General features: G+C 35.6%; 1 protein-coding gene across 1 annotated transcript in view; it reads right to left on the bottom strand.

Moving 5' to 3' along the window:
* LAMA2 (laminin subunit alpha 2) overlaps positions 1–16806 on the bottom strand; it is a 381555-nt gene that overhangs the window by 53471 nt on the left and 311278 nt on the right. Inside the window, 2 exon segments of the mRNA XM_040551823.1 lie at positions 2299–2415; positions 10779–10881. Of these exon segments, the coding sequence (XP_040407757.1) occupies positions 2299–2415; positions 10779–10881 (220 nt within the window).

The raw sequence follows: 16806 nt of genomic DNA, 5'->3' as shown, positions 1-16806 counted from the left end.
GACACCTCTGAAATGATCACATAGCAATAGTGCCACTTGTCATACTGACTGGGGCTTCCTTTTGTGGTCAGTGGGGTTAACAGATTGCACTGCAGTAGTGGGGAAAACACAGGAGGATGTATTTACTATCCTATTCTGGCTAAGAGACAGTTGATAAGGGATAGTTTATCCCAAGATTTGCTTGAAGAAGATTGCATATTCCTGATTCAACAATTGTAGGAAGACATGGGAAACACAGATATTATCGCCATTTCAGGGGATTAACAGTATAGATTTCCAACCATTTTTTCAGGTAGGTCCTTCACCTTCTGTGAACTATGTGACACAATCAAGCCTGTGGCCTAGGGAGAATACAATGCTTCTTCAGGCTGTAGAGAATTGGTAGGTTTATCCTGAACCCTGGAGAATTACATGACCGTTTTTACTTTCTTGAGCAAGGGTATATTATACCTGTGCTCCAAACAACTCCACTCTTATTTCTGAAGTTTTAGCTTTGAAAAGCCCCCAGAACACAGCAGCACCTTGAAAATATATCTGAACCTTTAATAAGCCATTATCATCATCAGTACTGACAAGTGAAAGAACAGATTGCTCTGATTGCCTTTTTACACTTTCTATTTTCATCATATCTAAGTATCTCCTTCTGAGGCCATTATTACAGGTCATGCACCTTTCTGGCAGAAAGAAAGTTGGACTTACTGTGTTACTTCCCTCTATTGGTCATACAAATTATATTTATTTTCAACCACACTTTAAAAGTATGCCTATCCCTCCATATGTAGGTCCTTGTCCTAAGGTAATCTATCCCTCCATTCCATTTTGAATCTTTCTGTTTTTATTTGGCTATTTTATTTGAGTATTACTATAGTATGGACAAGAATTATTAGTTTAAATTGCTCTCTACTTTTGTGAATCCTTGAAGAATGAGATATATGACAGGGTCATTTTCTCTCCTGTCCTCATTGGTTATTTTGCCATTGGATGACTAATTTACTGCACTTCTGTATCCATGTCTTTTATTTGCTCTGAATTTCATTCTTAAGACACATCTACTTGTGTATGAGAGTGTCCTTGTCCCAAGAGCAAGCACCTTGTAACTCTAATCTGACAAGAGTTTATTACATTGCTAATGGTTGCATATTTCATGTATCTTTTACATGTTTCATATTTACTATTCTGTCTCCTAAGGCCCACTGGTCTCCAAGGTCCATTTTGTTTGACTGAGACATCTGTCTGTGCACAAGAAGAAAAACAGACAGGTCAACACATGTGGTCAAAACCCAGGAAGTGGCATAAGATGAGTATGACATATTAAAGCAAATTCTTGTGAATGCCTGATTTCAAGGATCGCTACATCTAAAAATAAACTTTCCAGTTGTCTGGAATCTTGAAGTCACAAAAGTGTGCAAGATGAATAGTAAATTATTTCTCAAGACAAGTTTTTACTTGTAGTCTGGACTTTCCAGACCTTCACATATGAGAGAGAATAAAGATTTTCTTCAGAGACTTTTCTTCAGTTTATTGCAATGCAGTGCTCCTTAGAGAGAAAAGTCATAGCAAATTACTTTGATAAAACATTTCTTTTTTCTAAAAACAAACATTCTGTTTATCACTGTCTATTGTAATGAAACTATGTTGTAGCTCACTGTCTCTCGCAATCACAACACTAAGTAGCTAATATCCCAGCACTTTGGGATTTTAATCAATATTAAAGATTGGAGGGCAGGGCAGGGGGACTTATACTGAATTATAAGTATGATTAGTACTTTTGGTTTTATTGAGGAAAGCCTGTTCCAGTTCTAAGATACACAATGCCAAATTGACCGGAAAGGATACTGCAGCATAAATCAATGACTGTGGCAGAGAGGTAAGACAAAAAGAGCAAATTTCATCCTGCTTTTTCTATTGTCAGTAGGTCTTTATTTCTCTTAGGTTGCTATAAGAAGCATGATGGTTCTTTATTCACAAGTTTCATAAACAGACTTTTCAGGTTTAAAGAAAAGACTATTTGTCTCAGAATGTATTGTAACTTCTGAATTATAATTCGTTCTGAAACAAATCTTTTGCAAATTGCAGAAACTTCGTACTGTTTACTGTGCCAAAATACAAACTCATACAAGGTATCTGTTTTCAGACCAGTTCTCTCTAACATAGCTTATTTTTGTCTTATTACAGCAGCCAGTGATCAAAGCGGACACAATGTAGACCAGAAAAAGATCAATCAGACAGATGATAGGTGTTTATACACCTAACAACAGAGCAGGACACGTTAAGTGTTGCATTACTTTTCCAGCTTACCATTAGGAATGGCTGACAGTTTTCCAAAGGTTTCATTCAAAGCTTTCAGGAGAATGGAATTCTTCTCATCAGAATCTTTCAGTCTGTTCTGCATGCTGTCCAGGTTATCTCCCTTTTCTATAACAACAATAATAAGCAAGCCATTTATCATTAAGAAATTTAATAGTGTAAATAAGGAAGTCCAGTAAATCTGGTTGTAGGGTTCAATGATAATCTTTTTGGTTTCTTTAGGTTGCCTACTTCTGCAGTATCTAAATGCTTTAGTACATTTTACTGTTCTATATCAAAGGTTTTGATATAAGAGGTTTACAGGAAAAAAAAAAGAAAAAAATACAGAAAAAAAGAAAAAATGATAATCAAAGAAATAAAAATGATAATCATAGAAAGAAAAAATGATCATCATAGATGGAATGATTTACTCAAATTCACACAGTGACCCACTGATGGACTCAAGAGTCAAGTTTAGTCATAGCTTTGATTCCTAGATTAAACTACTACTCAAATTTTCATCTTAAAGGGGTTGCCTAGGACGAATGATTTGAACACTGTGTGGACAGAGGCATGACTGATCAGGTCATCTTACTGCTGCAATTAGAATGGTCAAACCATAGCTCTCATGGATTTTCTTAAAGATAACCACTGTTAACGTAACATCTGAGGAAAACAAACGATATCACCCTATCATCAATATGAGGAGACAACACAAATTATTATGAAATAAACATAGATTTTATTTTTTGGGTATAGTCCTAAAAGTAAATACAAATAGTTGTATCATATTCAGTACATTACAGACTGTTACAGACTGATGTCATCTTTTGCAGATAAGTTTCTGTTCTTCACCTGTTTTTGAATAAAAATTAAAGATTTTTTTTTTAAGTAACCAGCATTAGCAGTAATTTTTCAAACTCTCAAAAGCAAGACTCCAGCTAAGCTTTACAGTTATTTAAATGGACACTAGTAAAAATAAATAAATAAATAAATAAATAAACAAAGTTTGGCACAGAAAATGCTAGGTAATGCTTAAAAAACTATCTTAGGGGGCATTTTTCATCATTTCTTCATATAAGTGTGGAGTTCTTTGGAACAGACAGCTGCTAATTTATTAACTTAAAGGTATGCCCTGTTGGGAAACAAATTCAACATCACTGTGCTTGACAGAAGGAGGGGAATAATTTGTAGAAAAGTAGTTTAAGATACAAAGTATGACAGTGATCTTCAGATATGTGACAGGTTATTGAAATTAAACACACGGTTTTTGGATATGTATCCAAGTAGATACTGAAGTAGGAAAACATACTGGAGAAGACATTTCTCCATGAATAAGTCACATACTTGTGAAAAATATAAAGTATCTCTTTTTCACAAGGGACAATAATTAGACATATTGGTACTTCAGCATCTCCAACAGCATCAGAATTGTAACCCTTCTGTGAGAGGGTAAACAGAATAATGGGTTAAAATGAGTGACAGTGGTTCAGGTCCTACAGATTTTAAAAGAGAAAGGTTTCATAAAATTAGACATGCAAAAAAGCGTCTCGAAATTAGAAAAATCAAACTAACTGCGTATTACCTTCAAGAAATTATTAACTACATTTTCAAAGACTATTGCAAGACTGAAACAGTGGATGGAATTTAAATGAGAATCATATTTTGTTGTCAGACCCTTTGAAATGTCATTCAGAAAGAAATCTATTCACTGTATTTAAACCAGAGCAACACTGCAGGAGTGCCTGGAGGTAAGATTTCATTCTTGCAAAATGTCCCACAGAGGAACAGGACACTGGTATGAAGCATGAAAGGCACAGTTAATGCTAGAATAAAGTTGGGAAGAATCTTATATAAATTATAAGATCATATTTTCCCTCAAAAATACTGCTGTTTTAAATAACAGGTTTTGAATCCGCAGATGAATGAGACCACTCATAAAGTGATGTTAAACTAGGGTGAACATATGAGAGTCTGGTCTTAAATGCTCTGTGGTTTTACCCGAGTTCATTTATCATTAAGTAATAATACTGACAAAAATGTTTTAATTTCTTCCATTTAATTTTGAAATTATAGTCTGCCTGATATTTCCTTGGTGTCTCCGTTGCCTTTTTGGAATGTGTTTATAAAGTGTATTAATATTCCTGACATATTTTGTTCATTTCTGGTGGTGGTATAGTAACTTTTTTGCATTAAATTAATTTAAATTATCTCTTTTTCTCCTCTTTACTCTGCCAGATCCGTTACACTAATTATCCCTTGGTTATATTTCTGAAGAATCATGTTTCCAGACTTCTGTTTTCAGCTTTGTAACCATAGCAGCAATTTTTATGGATTTTAATAAGTGAAGTTTCCCTAGAACTCCTGAATTTGAATACTGAGACTCCGTGTTTAATATTTTTTCTTTTAATTTTTCAAATGTATTTTCACTGTATTTTTTTTAAATATTAAAATAATAAAGCCATAAATAAGTGTCCTTAGGGAGCTTTTAAAGAAAATTGTTCCTTTTGCACAGTGATCATAACACGAAGCTTTATTTTGAAGAAAATTCCCACGCTATAACCCAGACAGTCTCTTCATTAAGCACCGAGCTAATTTTGACTATGAATCACAAACTGAACAGACTTCATTTCAGGTTTTCCCTGTCCTTTAATTATTAGCATTTATGAAAAATCCTAAAGCTATAAGAAGGCCTGAGATCATCCAGTTAATCATAGAGGCTAGGTAAAATATGAGTAGCTACATTCTAAATTTTTCCAAAATACAGAGTTTATCTGACTTGGAAGAGGTTAGTGGATCTGCACTGAAAGATACCAGGCACTGTCAATTCACATTAAAGTGTAGGTTGAAAAATATCCTGAGAAATTTATCTCATTCCTGTTTCCACTTAATTAGCTCTGCATGGAGATGGCACAGGATGCCAATCAACATACAGTATTTTGTTCAAATCTACAAAACCATTCATGCATCACTAAAACTAAACCCTAAAGTGTAAGGAGGATCTTGACTGAGTTTGCAGGTATGAACCCATATGTTTTCTGGTTTGGTTAATCTGATTTTCAATTTCTGTTTCTATTTCTTTGATAAAACACTACATTACAGAATAAGCATTACCGATTTTCCCTCTGAGTGAATAAACTAAAGTGAGTCAAAAAAAATCCCTACATTCATATGTTTTGTTAAGAAATGAGTTACTTATCACTTGTATGCAGTGATCTATTTTTACAAGAGACAAGTTTTAACAAATCTCTGAAGAACGCATACATATATGGCAATGGTTAATTACTGATTACTTGTCACCACTGCAATACTAGCAGAAACAGGCATCTTCTGAGAGTTTGGCCTAATGCAGTTTTCCATGGGACTGTCCAAAAAGGTATCATAAAGACATGCTACCCAATGCATGCCCCCCAAAACAGAATAAGGGTTGAAATCTCCTGAGGAGCAATACATGCAGATGTTTTTATTGATTGGATATTGCACAAATTTACTGGCAGTTGCACATCTACCTTTCTATAATGCTTGTTTTGCTTCCTGCAAATAGCATTTTTGCCCCCCTCAGTCTCATCCTGTAAAGAGGGTGATGGGCCACAAGCTAAATTTTTATCTCAAAACCAAGCAAGACTTATGAACAAACAGGGAAAAATGTAACTGCAGAAATGCAGCCAATGATGTTTAACTTTTTAAAAAGACTGTTTTCAGCATTAGCATTTACATTAATATTATGCAATAATTTGCTGAATGCAACATGCCAGGGCAGCAACAATGCAAACCAGAGGAAAATACACAAACAAGGGATATAGCTGTGCCTATCAGCTACAAAATATTTTGGCTAAAAATATTCATTTGTTGTCAGGCAGGACAAGACCCCCTCAACTTTTCAATTCTTAAGCAGAAGAAATGACATAGCTGAATTTCAGTAGCCACCTGACACCAGTCTCCAGCTGAAGCTTTTTTTTTTATATATCTTATTTTTCCTTTTCATTTATCATTTTTGACAAAGCCTGTATATCGTCTCAAATCTGCACTGGGCAAATATATTTTTAAAACAGTAAATTCAAAATTATAATGAAGAAAAATTTCTCCTGGCAAACTAAAAATCCCTCAAGGCACAGAGAGAATGAAGCTGGCAGGCAGCAGCATTCACTCATTTGTAGCCAAAATTTCAAAACTCCTTCTTAGCCAGAGCACTACACACATATTTTGCTTCTCCCACCAGGGTTATTCCTTCTAACGCCTAGCCCCACAGAGAAAGAAAGAATTAAATCTCCATTTTAATAGCTTCTCTCGGAAGCTTTGCTTTGTAAGGACTGTTTCAGCAGTTTTTGGTAGTAATATAAAACATTTTTGTGATTAACAGCCGTTTTATAACTAGTGTAATTGGCCACAAATCACAGAAATGTCATAATGTAGCATGAAAACACTCCCACCTCTATCATAGCCCAGCCTGGATTTCTGGAGTATATATTACTTGAGTGGCTTATGGATTTTCATTACTTTAACTAATGTACTACCTGTAGTGCAGGCAGAGAAATTTCAGACTAATGATCACTTCTGTCTAGCAGATCTTTATAGAGTGCCCATCATCCATCCTTCACTTTCAGTAGAGGCTCTGAATAGGGTGGCTTTGTAAGAACTGTAGAAAATATCTTTCTATTAGTTTTACAGTCAAATCTCACTTTCCAACCTGGAAACATCAAGTTATCCAGAAGAGATTATGTTCATAATACTAGTTACACCATCACTTTGGAGAAAAAGCAAAGTGGGGAAAAAAAATAATCTTTTTTTGCATTTTATTCTTATGTATCTGCATTTTGGGCACTACACTAACTGATCTCTGTGGTTCAAGCTGTGGAGCATGGCCATGTTTTATCAGATACAAAAAGGCATACTGTGAAAGTTTAGAATGTTTGTCTGTATGGAGCACATTATATCTAAGTCATATCAGAGAACATTAGGAAAACTCCATCTCATTAACCTTCAGTATGGGGCAAGACCACAGACAAGGATTTAATACTTAGCTTACAAGCACTGCTCTCTGCTTCTCTGCTTGCATGAGGATTGCTTTATGAATCTTTAGAATGCTTAGACCTTCACTTCTGAATTATGAAATGGACATCAACTGAAATTCTCACTGGACTAAAATTGGAGAATAACATACTTTTTCAAAAATCTCTGAAGTCATGTCATATCATGTCTTATTGAGGTTGTAATATTTTTTTTTTCTTCTTTTTTCCAGGGTTAAATTGAATAGCCCTGTGGGCACATAGCATTGATATATATTCAAAGTCTTTGATTTTGTCCTGGAAAACAGGTCCCTGTGTTCTATAGAGCACATGATAACTCTGAAGTAACCACCTATGGAGCACAGAAAGCTATGGACTCCACTGCAGTGTACAAAGGCAGTGCTGCCTTTTTGGCATTTCCAGCCATGGAAAGATGGTGAAGTTTGCTTTCTTCACAAACAGCATCCCTATTCTTTCTGCTTCAGCCATATTACTTAAATTTGCTCACTGGTCTCACCTAGCAGTTTAATGATTTTCTGTGGCATATTTACTGAAACATGGTCCTCTGGCCCTGAATTGGTACTGAATCTGGCAGTAAAGTCACAATAAAGACGAAGCTTAATATACATCCAAGATTTACTAGAAACTGTCGGTACTTATTATTTTCTTGTAGCAGCTCCGAGGAAAAAAATGTTTTTAACTTTCAAACTGTGTATGATATTGACATGTAATTAATGACCATATTAAAAATTTTGTCTTATGACCTTGTTAAACATTATGATGACTTGTTAACTAGTCTGCAAGTTGAAATCCTAGAGCTGCCAAAAATAAATAAGAGTGTAGTAATAGTCAAACAATGACTCTGTGTTATGTGAATCTCATTCTTCATGCTGTATGGTTTTTGTAATGCATCTCCCAGGAGGCCAATGAAAATTTTATATGTTAAAACCTGAAAGACTGGGCTCTATTATAAAAATCTGTCTAATTTCTAATAAAAAATATTTTTAACTACTTTAGCATGACATGGAAGCTTCAGGCATCATCTCTGTGACAGGCAGATTAAATCTCAACCTGGAATATTTACTGTGTGTGATTTTTCTAGTTCTGATGCATGAAATAAACAAAACTGATTAATTTTCAAATCCTATGATGAGCAAGAAATATTATATCATAGTTGCTTTCATCTTGTCCTCTTTATTTCTTCCAACTCCTAGATCTGTTTTCCCATTTAAGTGAGAAAGTGTTATACCTGTCCTTGTGGTTAATACGTTAACCCTGTTATAGCACAATGACTTCAGCCAAATGAATCAGATTACACTACAATATATATAGTATGAAAAGATTTTTTAAAAGCTACACTGACTGAAAACAAGCTTTTCGAAATATATACATATATGTATAAACACAAGAGACGTGTTAAGCATAACAGATGGGATACCAGTGTACTAAATTGGAATAAACCATGAAGTTATCAATTTGAACATATTCTATCTAGATTAATAAAAAAAAATCCGTATTTGTATGAATGACCTTCAAAAGTAGATGTATGGATGACCTGGTTAATTGATATTCCTCTAACACTTTAATACACCAGTGGCATAAAGACTTAAGTCACTTTCTCTTGTATATGTGAAAACAAGGTACTCAAACAGCAATGTTTAACATTTTTCACAAAGGCAGGTGTGTGAAACTCAGAATGCTGGCCTATTTCAAAGCGTATGATGCTTATTTCCCTTCAGGTTCAGTTGAAATACTGAAATATGAAATATTTTTCAGCTCCTTTCTACGACTTCTGTGGAGAAAGAATTGACGATTACTTTTAAACAGATGCTTCATTAGCACAGCAATAAGTATTTTCTTAGAAGACTTATAAAAAAATCTGTCTAGATAAAGATGCAAGATACAAACTGCTTTTGTTTGCAAGATTGTGCAAGAGCTCAAAAGATCATTGAATCATAGGCTCCGAATGTCTGCCCAAAGATCATTTTTCTCCTTCTGACTAACAGTCATTCTTCACTGATGTTTGTCTAAGCTGTTTTCAAAGATTTTCAAAGGTCAAATCTCCCTCAGGCAATCAATTCCAGTACTTCTACATTTTAATTACAAGAAAGATTTTCCTAATATGTGATCTGTAACAGTGCAATTTAAGATATGTTAGTACAATCTTATGTGGAGAAACCTTGGCATAACTGAAGAATATTAAGTCCCTACTCATTTGTCTCTTTTTCAGTCTACAATTTTAAATTGTTTCAATCTTTCTCCTTCTCTCTCCTCCCCTACACTTCCACTTAGTCTTCATGATGTTTGCAAGACTATCTGCAAATGACCTCAACCTTCATGAAGTTCAGCACCTAGCACTGCAGACAGTAATTTCGCTAAGGCACTAGTAACCCTTCCACTCCGTGGACAAATTGTTTCATGTGTTTTGGAAAGCCATTCACCTGTTCATGCATTCCCCTGTGACATCTACCTGACATCCACTGCGAACCAGCATGTGATCCATGATTGTCTTCGGTCTCATTCTATGGAGCTGCTACACAGAAAATTGCTCCTCATCCTGCATTTCTGCAGCTGTGCATTCATGTGTGCATGAAGCACCTTGTTGTGTTCATCCCGACTACTGCCCTACTTTCTCACACTGTGGCATTCAACGATAATACTCTCATTTATTGAAGAGAAAATACTCAGGTACATTATAAACAGTCTTATCTGAATTATCAATTACTATGTCTCACCAAACAGAAATTTCTGCAGAAAGTGCAGAAAAATAAAATGTTTTATTTCACACCAAATTGAAGTACTTGGTTTGAGATCTACAAACTTATCATTTGAGCTGCATTTCGCCACATACTTAAACCTTAGGAATGAAGAAATATTTTTTTTTGTGTGTGTGAAAACTCATCTCTTTTCTCCAGAGATATATTTTAGTTTTGTTTTTGAAGAAAATACTTAGCAATTCCCTCCCATTACCCTATTTGGCAAACATCTTCATCCTGCATCCCCACACTTCCCTTTTCTGTCACAATCCCTTAAGCATCCTGAAGAGATGTGCTATCTCTGATTGGTATTGTAAACCCTAATTCTGTATTAACAGGTATTGTAAACCCTACTTCTGTATTAACAGGAATAAAATGTAATGCTGTGCTGGATTTTGTACTAATTTTCTGCTAGAGTATTTACTAAATCAAAACTTGTATTTTCATCCCTCTCTCATTCCCACTTACTCTCACCCTTACTGTAATCATCAAGAGAAGACTAAGCTTCTAGCTTTTCCGGCCTTCCTATCCCAGAAGATGACAAGCATCCCTGCATTATGCCTGGACCCAAAATAGAATATTTTTCATTGATACATTGTTCAATTTAAAAACAGATACTGAACTATAAATATTTTTTTTTCTTCTGACATGGCTTAGTCATACTGGAAGTAAAACAGTCTCAAAGTTTTTCTAGTATTTAATGGACCTGAATGCCACATAGTGTACATACCTCTAACATCATTTTCTAGCCTCTTGGCATCATTAAGGACCCTGAAGCTTTTCTGAAGAGAGCTCTTGGCGTCATCCTTCAATGATCCTTGAGGACCAGATGTCTGCAGACAAACAAGCAGTGTCACAGATACAGGAAAGTCTTAAGTCATAAAAGATACAGGAAAACAATCTAAGTGAACATTCTAAATTCAAATGAACATCAGTGTGCTCTGAATCATATCCCATTGTCATCACACTGGTTTTCAAAAGACTAAAAAATAATTTCCTCTAATTTATTTTCTTTTGTTTTTAGAGGAAGACAGTTCTCCTTTGGAATACCAGTGATGACTACAATAAGAAGAGAAAATGTTTATATCATTACAGAAAGAGATCTGCTCTAGGAACAGAACTTTGTCCAGAACAAACAGATCTTTCAACTTAAAACATGTGTTTCTTCCTCCAGCTACAGTATTTCTCCCTAAGAGCAGCTACAATACCTTTAGAAGCCAGACTGGATCTGATGTTCCATATTCTCAAACAGAGAACAGAGCTCTCTTCATGGTTAAATACAAGAACTGTAATTGCTAGGTCAGTATAGTAAAGATGCTGTAAAGGAAATAGAGTTTAAAAAGAAGGGCAAACTGCAGTTAATCTGAAAGAGTTTTATTACTAAATAACCATTTTTCTACATATAATACTGTTTAAAGATCTTTGCTTTGAAAAAACATCTCTCCAGTGCAGAGACTGATCAATTGGTAGTATGATTTTTCTAAATTAGATTAGTATTTTCAGTTGGTAGAAAATGCTCTAGGTTCTGAACCACTTACTGTTCAGTTTGTAAGAGTGAACTCAGGTCACACATCATACTGAGTACATTTCTGTGAGAATACTCTTGACAGCCAGATAACGTTCTATATTAGTCATGGGTCATAGCCTCGTAACTAGTATGTAATTAAGCAGCAGCTACTTTTCATTTTCCAGGGCAGATACATATACTCAAAATGTGTGTCAATTAAATGACACAGTTATTATTACTATTCATTATTTATATAATGAGCAAGCCCAGAGGTGATACTGTGCATACTGCTGAATCTTTGTTGTTTTTTGATGACACGTTGAGAACCATGTATGGGACTTGTCTACTTCTTTTCCATTTAAAAATCTTAAAGAACACTTTGGATACTCACAAAACTCAGAATAAAGTTTTTTTGTAAAGGTATATCTCATGGCATGTGTGGCCATGTCACTGGGATACATCTACCATACTACTTCCTTGTAGTCATGGGATCTAAATTTATTCTCAGCTTTCATCATGGGCTAAGTGATTTTATGAAGCATGGCCTGTATGACTACCAAGCACACTTGAATTATTAAGCTGTTCCTACTATAAATTATTCCCCATATCAACAGAAAATATATTTGAAAGATCAACAAAACAACAAAACCTTTTTTTTTTTAAATAGATTTTATCACTTAATATAAGTAGCACCAATAATAGAAAAACACATATAACCCTAGAAAAAGAAAAAAGCAAACAACAAAAAAGACTTTCCAGTTAAGCAAAAGATTGCTCCTGAAGGAAGAATGGTTTGCCAGATTTTGTAGCAGATGCACCTGTCAAATCAGATAATACTACTATATATTCTTTTTCCCGTTAGCATCAAAACCCAGGTCCATGTGACCACGGACTTCAAAAAATTGTTGTTATTATTAAATTACTAGGCATGGTTGACTGGCTGTTAAAGCAGTTTAAATTCAACAGAAATACATTGGAAGGCCAGATTTGCAATGCGAAAACAAGAAGTTCATCAAATCAGGGACAATAAATAGGTCCGGGCTGGCAATTAGTCAGAAACAGATTTCAGCATAAAGTTAATACTAAAAAGGCCCTTCAGAGACAAATACACTTGTACTGATTAAAAGCTTTATTTTATATTAATTTTCAAATAATTCTGAAAGGGAGGATTAGTCAAAAAAATCAAATGCAAACATACTTTTTTTTTTCTAGCTTTTCTTCCGGCTCACGGAATGTTGAGTTATGATGAAGGCAATAATGAAAAAAGCAAACATTTTCTGGCAGTGTGAGGTGAAGTTTATGCCCAGCTTGCGGCAAGCCTGGGTCATGATGAATCCTTTTATGATTTAATAAGACTAACAGCTAAGGGATTTTTATATTGTTTTCTAAATTGGTACACCTGCTGTAAAAATGAAAAAAAAAAAAAAAGTAAAAAATGATTGTGGTTCAAGACAAATTGGAAAACCACAGTGTCTCAGGAATCTAAGTTCTAATTCTATCTGTTCCAGAGTGTACATATCCTGTGGACAGTAACTTCCTCACTCTGTGCTTCCCTCCACACCCCCTGCCCTATACAAACTTTGTGCAGCTTGACTGCTTGTGGCATCTTGTGGCAGAAGTGGGATCTCGTTATGTATTCAAACAATGCTATCTCAATTTTGGGTTAGAGGCATAAGTGCTATTATAATAACATTATACAAAATGCTGCCACTGAAACCATACATCACCCTTAATGGTCTGTTTCTTCCTTTCCTTGGGTTAGCAATAATTTTAACAAGGTTTAGCACCAAAAAAAAAACATCTATCAAATTACTGAAAAGCTCTATGAATCAATAATTAGCAATAATTATGGGTAAGGAATGAATTCAGGAAGAAATATCCTCACTGTCTTCCTTTTTCTGGTACTTCAGTGAATCTTGAACTCTGTTCTTGCCAAATGACCTGCCTTCTGCAGGAGCAGAAGGAAGATTTCAGTTCAGCACATAGCCTGGCGGGTTATAGAACTATTTTGGGATGAAGAAGATCCCTCCAGATCTCCCAGGGATGACCGTGCAAATCACTGAACGCACATTGACAGGGATAAGGCTACAGGCTGCAAGTTTGAATAAGATTAGCCATAGCCACAGCATTCTGTGAAGACTCCCCCATCAGCACATGCTGTGCATGGTCTGAACACATATCAGACAAAGAATTGCTGGGGCTTTTGCAGTACGGAGGGATTTTTTTTCTGAGGTTTCATGAATGGATGTAGGCATGAAGTAGGCATTATGGTGCCTAAACCTGCTGACGTGTCAGCAGTTTTGGTCGCTTGAAGAGGTACAGCTCCAAGCACATATGCAAATCCACTGGGACAGTTTTGAGGATCACATACTTAAATTCACCTGTACACTTAAAACAGTTCTGCCTTATTTTTTAAATAAAGGATTTTCTTTTCACATGCATTTAAATTCTGAGATGTCTTCACCTCTGTGAGAGCTAAGGCTACTCTCATGTTCACAAGCCTTGGAGAAAGAACGAGAAGACTTGGGGAAGCTGAGAATTCTGAAGTACCAAGATATTATGTGTGAATTGCACCTCAGGACATCCTCATGACAGTAGCTAGGCAGTGTTATGCTGTTATCATATAAGGAATTGAGTGTAATGGCACCCCAATAGTTATGTTAGGTGCCACTACAAAGGGAGTAAGAAGAAAAGAAGCAAGCAGGACCCTAAACACCTAACATCTCACCTGTGATTCCAGTTACTAGTCTAAAAAAGACTAAGAAGAAAAATACTTTTTTAAGACATGTTTTAAAACTATAGTTCTGATCTGTGAGACACAAGCTGGGTCTGTTAACATGACTCTGCTCTTCAGTCAGTTACTGTCTTGGCTAAGTAATGGGATATTGAAGCTGCCTGAATGCTAGAGATTTCTCATCTGTGATAAATTTATTTTTCTTTTAAAGGGGAGAGCAAATCCATCATAAAAAGCTCAGGAGGAATTTTTCTGTCATATTTTTAATACATTTTTTCCCAGTCATTTATCAGGCTTCCTGTAATCACGATAGATTTTAAGCATTTTTTTTTTGTTCTTGCTTTTAGCAACATTAGCTTAATTTAAAAACAAACTAATCTTCCTGTTAAAAACAAAAATAACCCCAAATTCTGAGATATCACTGAGGCTCCCATAGATTGTTTACTTCAATCACTTGCAGGGTGGAATCTAAAACTCAGCCCAGTACCTACCATTTCTAGTTTATGCACCAGCTTGTTGCTGTTGGAAAACCTTCCCTCCACAGACCCAACACTATCATTTGCTAGGAAAGGCTAGGTTCAGTGATGCATGTGAACTTCAGACCTCTCCTCTGCTATCTGCTAGCTTCTGGAGACCAGAGTCCTTTACAGAAGATTGGCACCCACAGGTACTCTCAGGAAGAAAAGAATATGGCTCCATCTTCCAGAAGGAAAGGAAAGAGATGATTTCTGTCTTCTATACATTGGCCCAAAGAGTACCTACTTGAGAAGGAGGGAACAGTTTGTAGGACTTTCTTAGTCTGAGGGGGCTCAAATCCACAAATACCTTCTAGGCTAGTGCTTGAACCATGGAGCTGCATGACAGCATGGGGGCACTCCGGTCCTGCTAAAGCTCAGCTACAAGAGAGGATATATTATATAAGGACCTGCAGAAAGAGTAGCCTCTTTCTGATTTACTGATTTTAGCAGTTAAGCTTTTCAACTAGGATGAGCAAATATCTAGCTCTTTCCATTAAATAAATAAATAAATAAAATAGAATAGAATAGAATAGTTAAACAATGACTGAACTTCACAATTTTTTCAATTTGGCCCAAAATCCTAACATGATTATTTACCAAATACTGCATAAAGTCTACCTTGCTCTGCAGCAGCATGATGGTAAAACACTGATTATCTCTATATTTAGCCAATTATGTTTAAAAGGCAGTAGCTCTCTCAATTTTCCTCTTTATCAACTAGACCCCTATTATCCCTGTTACACATACACAGCAAAGAACATAAACAGGCTTCCTCTAACGAATGTATAGAGAGGAGATGCTTAAAACCCCACCCGAATAGTATCTTAGTCTCTCCTTGCTACTCACTTGCATAATATTGTTCATCTCTTCACCTCTATCCCTTTCAAACTGTCTATCCACTTTCACCCCATGGTATAATCCGCCAGTTCACTATCTGATTTATACTCTTTTGTAGTCATACTGTAACTGCTTGCTTTGTTTCTTGACTGCTGTATGTATCTTTTTTTTCCCCTACTGAATCCTTACAACAGCTGCCTGCTTCACTCACTGTGAATCACAAAAGAGACAAAGGATAGATATCTGTATTAAATCTAAATGTGCAGAAAAATAATAATCCAGAGCTCCTTATTTACTTCCGCAGAGTAATTAGCAGTTCTAGAGAAACAAATAACTATTAACAGAGAACCAGCATACACTAATATGTGAGGTGACTTTTTTTTTCCATCAAGAGAGAAATACAGTAATTAGTGTTATTTGAAACAGAAGTTACCAATCTAAACCATCTAAAAATATTGAAATATTTGTGCAACAACTAAATCAATTTATCCCTCTCCAAAATACAGACTTTTCCCGCATGTTGTTGCTTTTACTGTTCTTGCAATCCATTTGACCGAAGTAGCTCTCTGCGAGCTACTTTTATGCACATGCAAGTGCTCTAACTGCAAGTTGCTTCTGTTCACCTATATGTTTCTGTATCAAACATAGGGTCTGCCTATTTTATATAATACTGTAATTTCCCTGGTGATTTTTTGTGTGCCTGTGAAGCGCATGTCAGTTGCTCTTTGACCAGCTTCCACAAACTAGCCATTAACTCCTTCAAAATTAGGTATAAAAACAATTCTGACTATGCTTAGAATGTTTTCTGGTCTATGGAGCCGAGCTCCTCATTATGACTCAGGCAGCAGAGCTGGCTTTAGCTTAGAATCCTATTTTTAAAAGTTCTCTCCATTTCCTCTGAAAATTTGCATGTAATACCTCATACTGATTTCTCTGTGAAAATGGGCAGAGTTCATGTAAAAAACTGCACGTATGTTATTAATACAACTTTCTGCACCATTTCTATGTCTCTCCATTTCTAGATTTCTGCTAAATGCTCACAGTTCATCTTACCTGCAGAGAACTGCCTGCGAGCATTTTCTTAGAACTGGAGGATGAAGAGTTAATTAAGGAATGTAGTTCTTTAGATGCATGCAAAACATTTTAAAAATATAACCTAGCT

Source organism: Cygnus olor, chromosome 3, assembly GCF_009769625.2.
Source record: "Cygnus olor isolate bCygOlo1 chromosome 3, bCygOlo1.pri.v2, whole genome shotgun sequence".
Classification (NCBI taxonomy): Eukaryota; Metazoa; Chordata; class Aves; order Anseriformes; family Anatidae; genus Cygnus; species Cygnus olor.
Note: the sequence above shows the minus strand (reverse complement) of the source record. Positions and strands in the feature narration are given on the sequence as shown.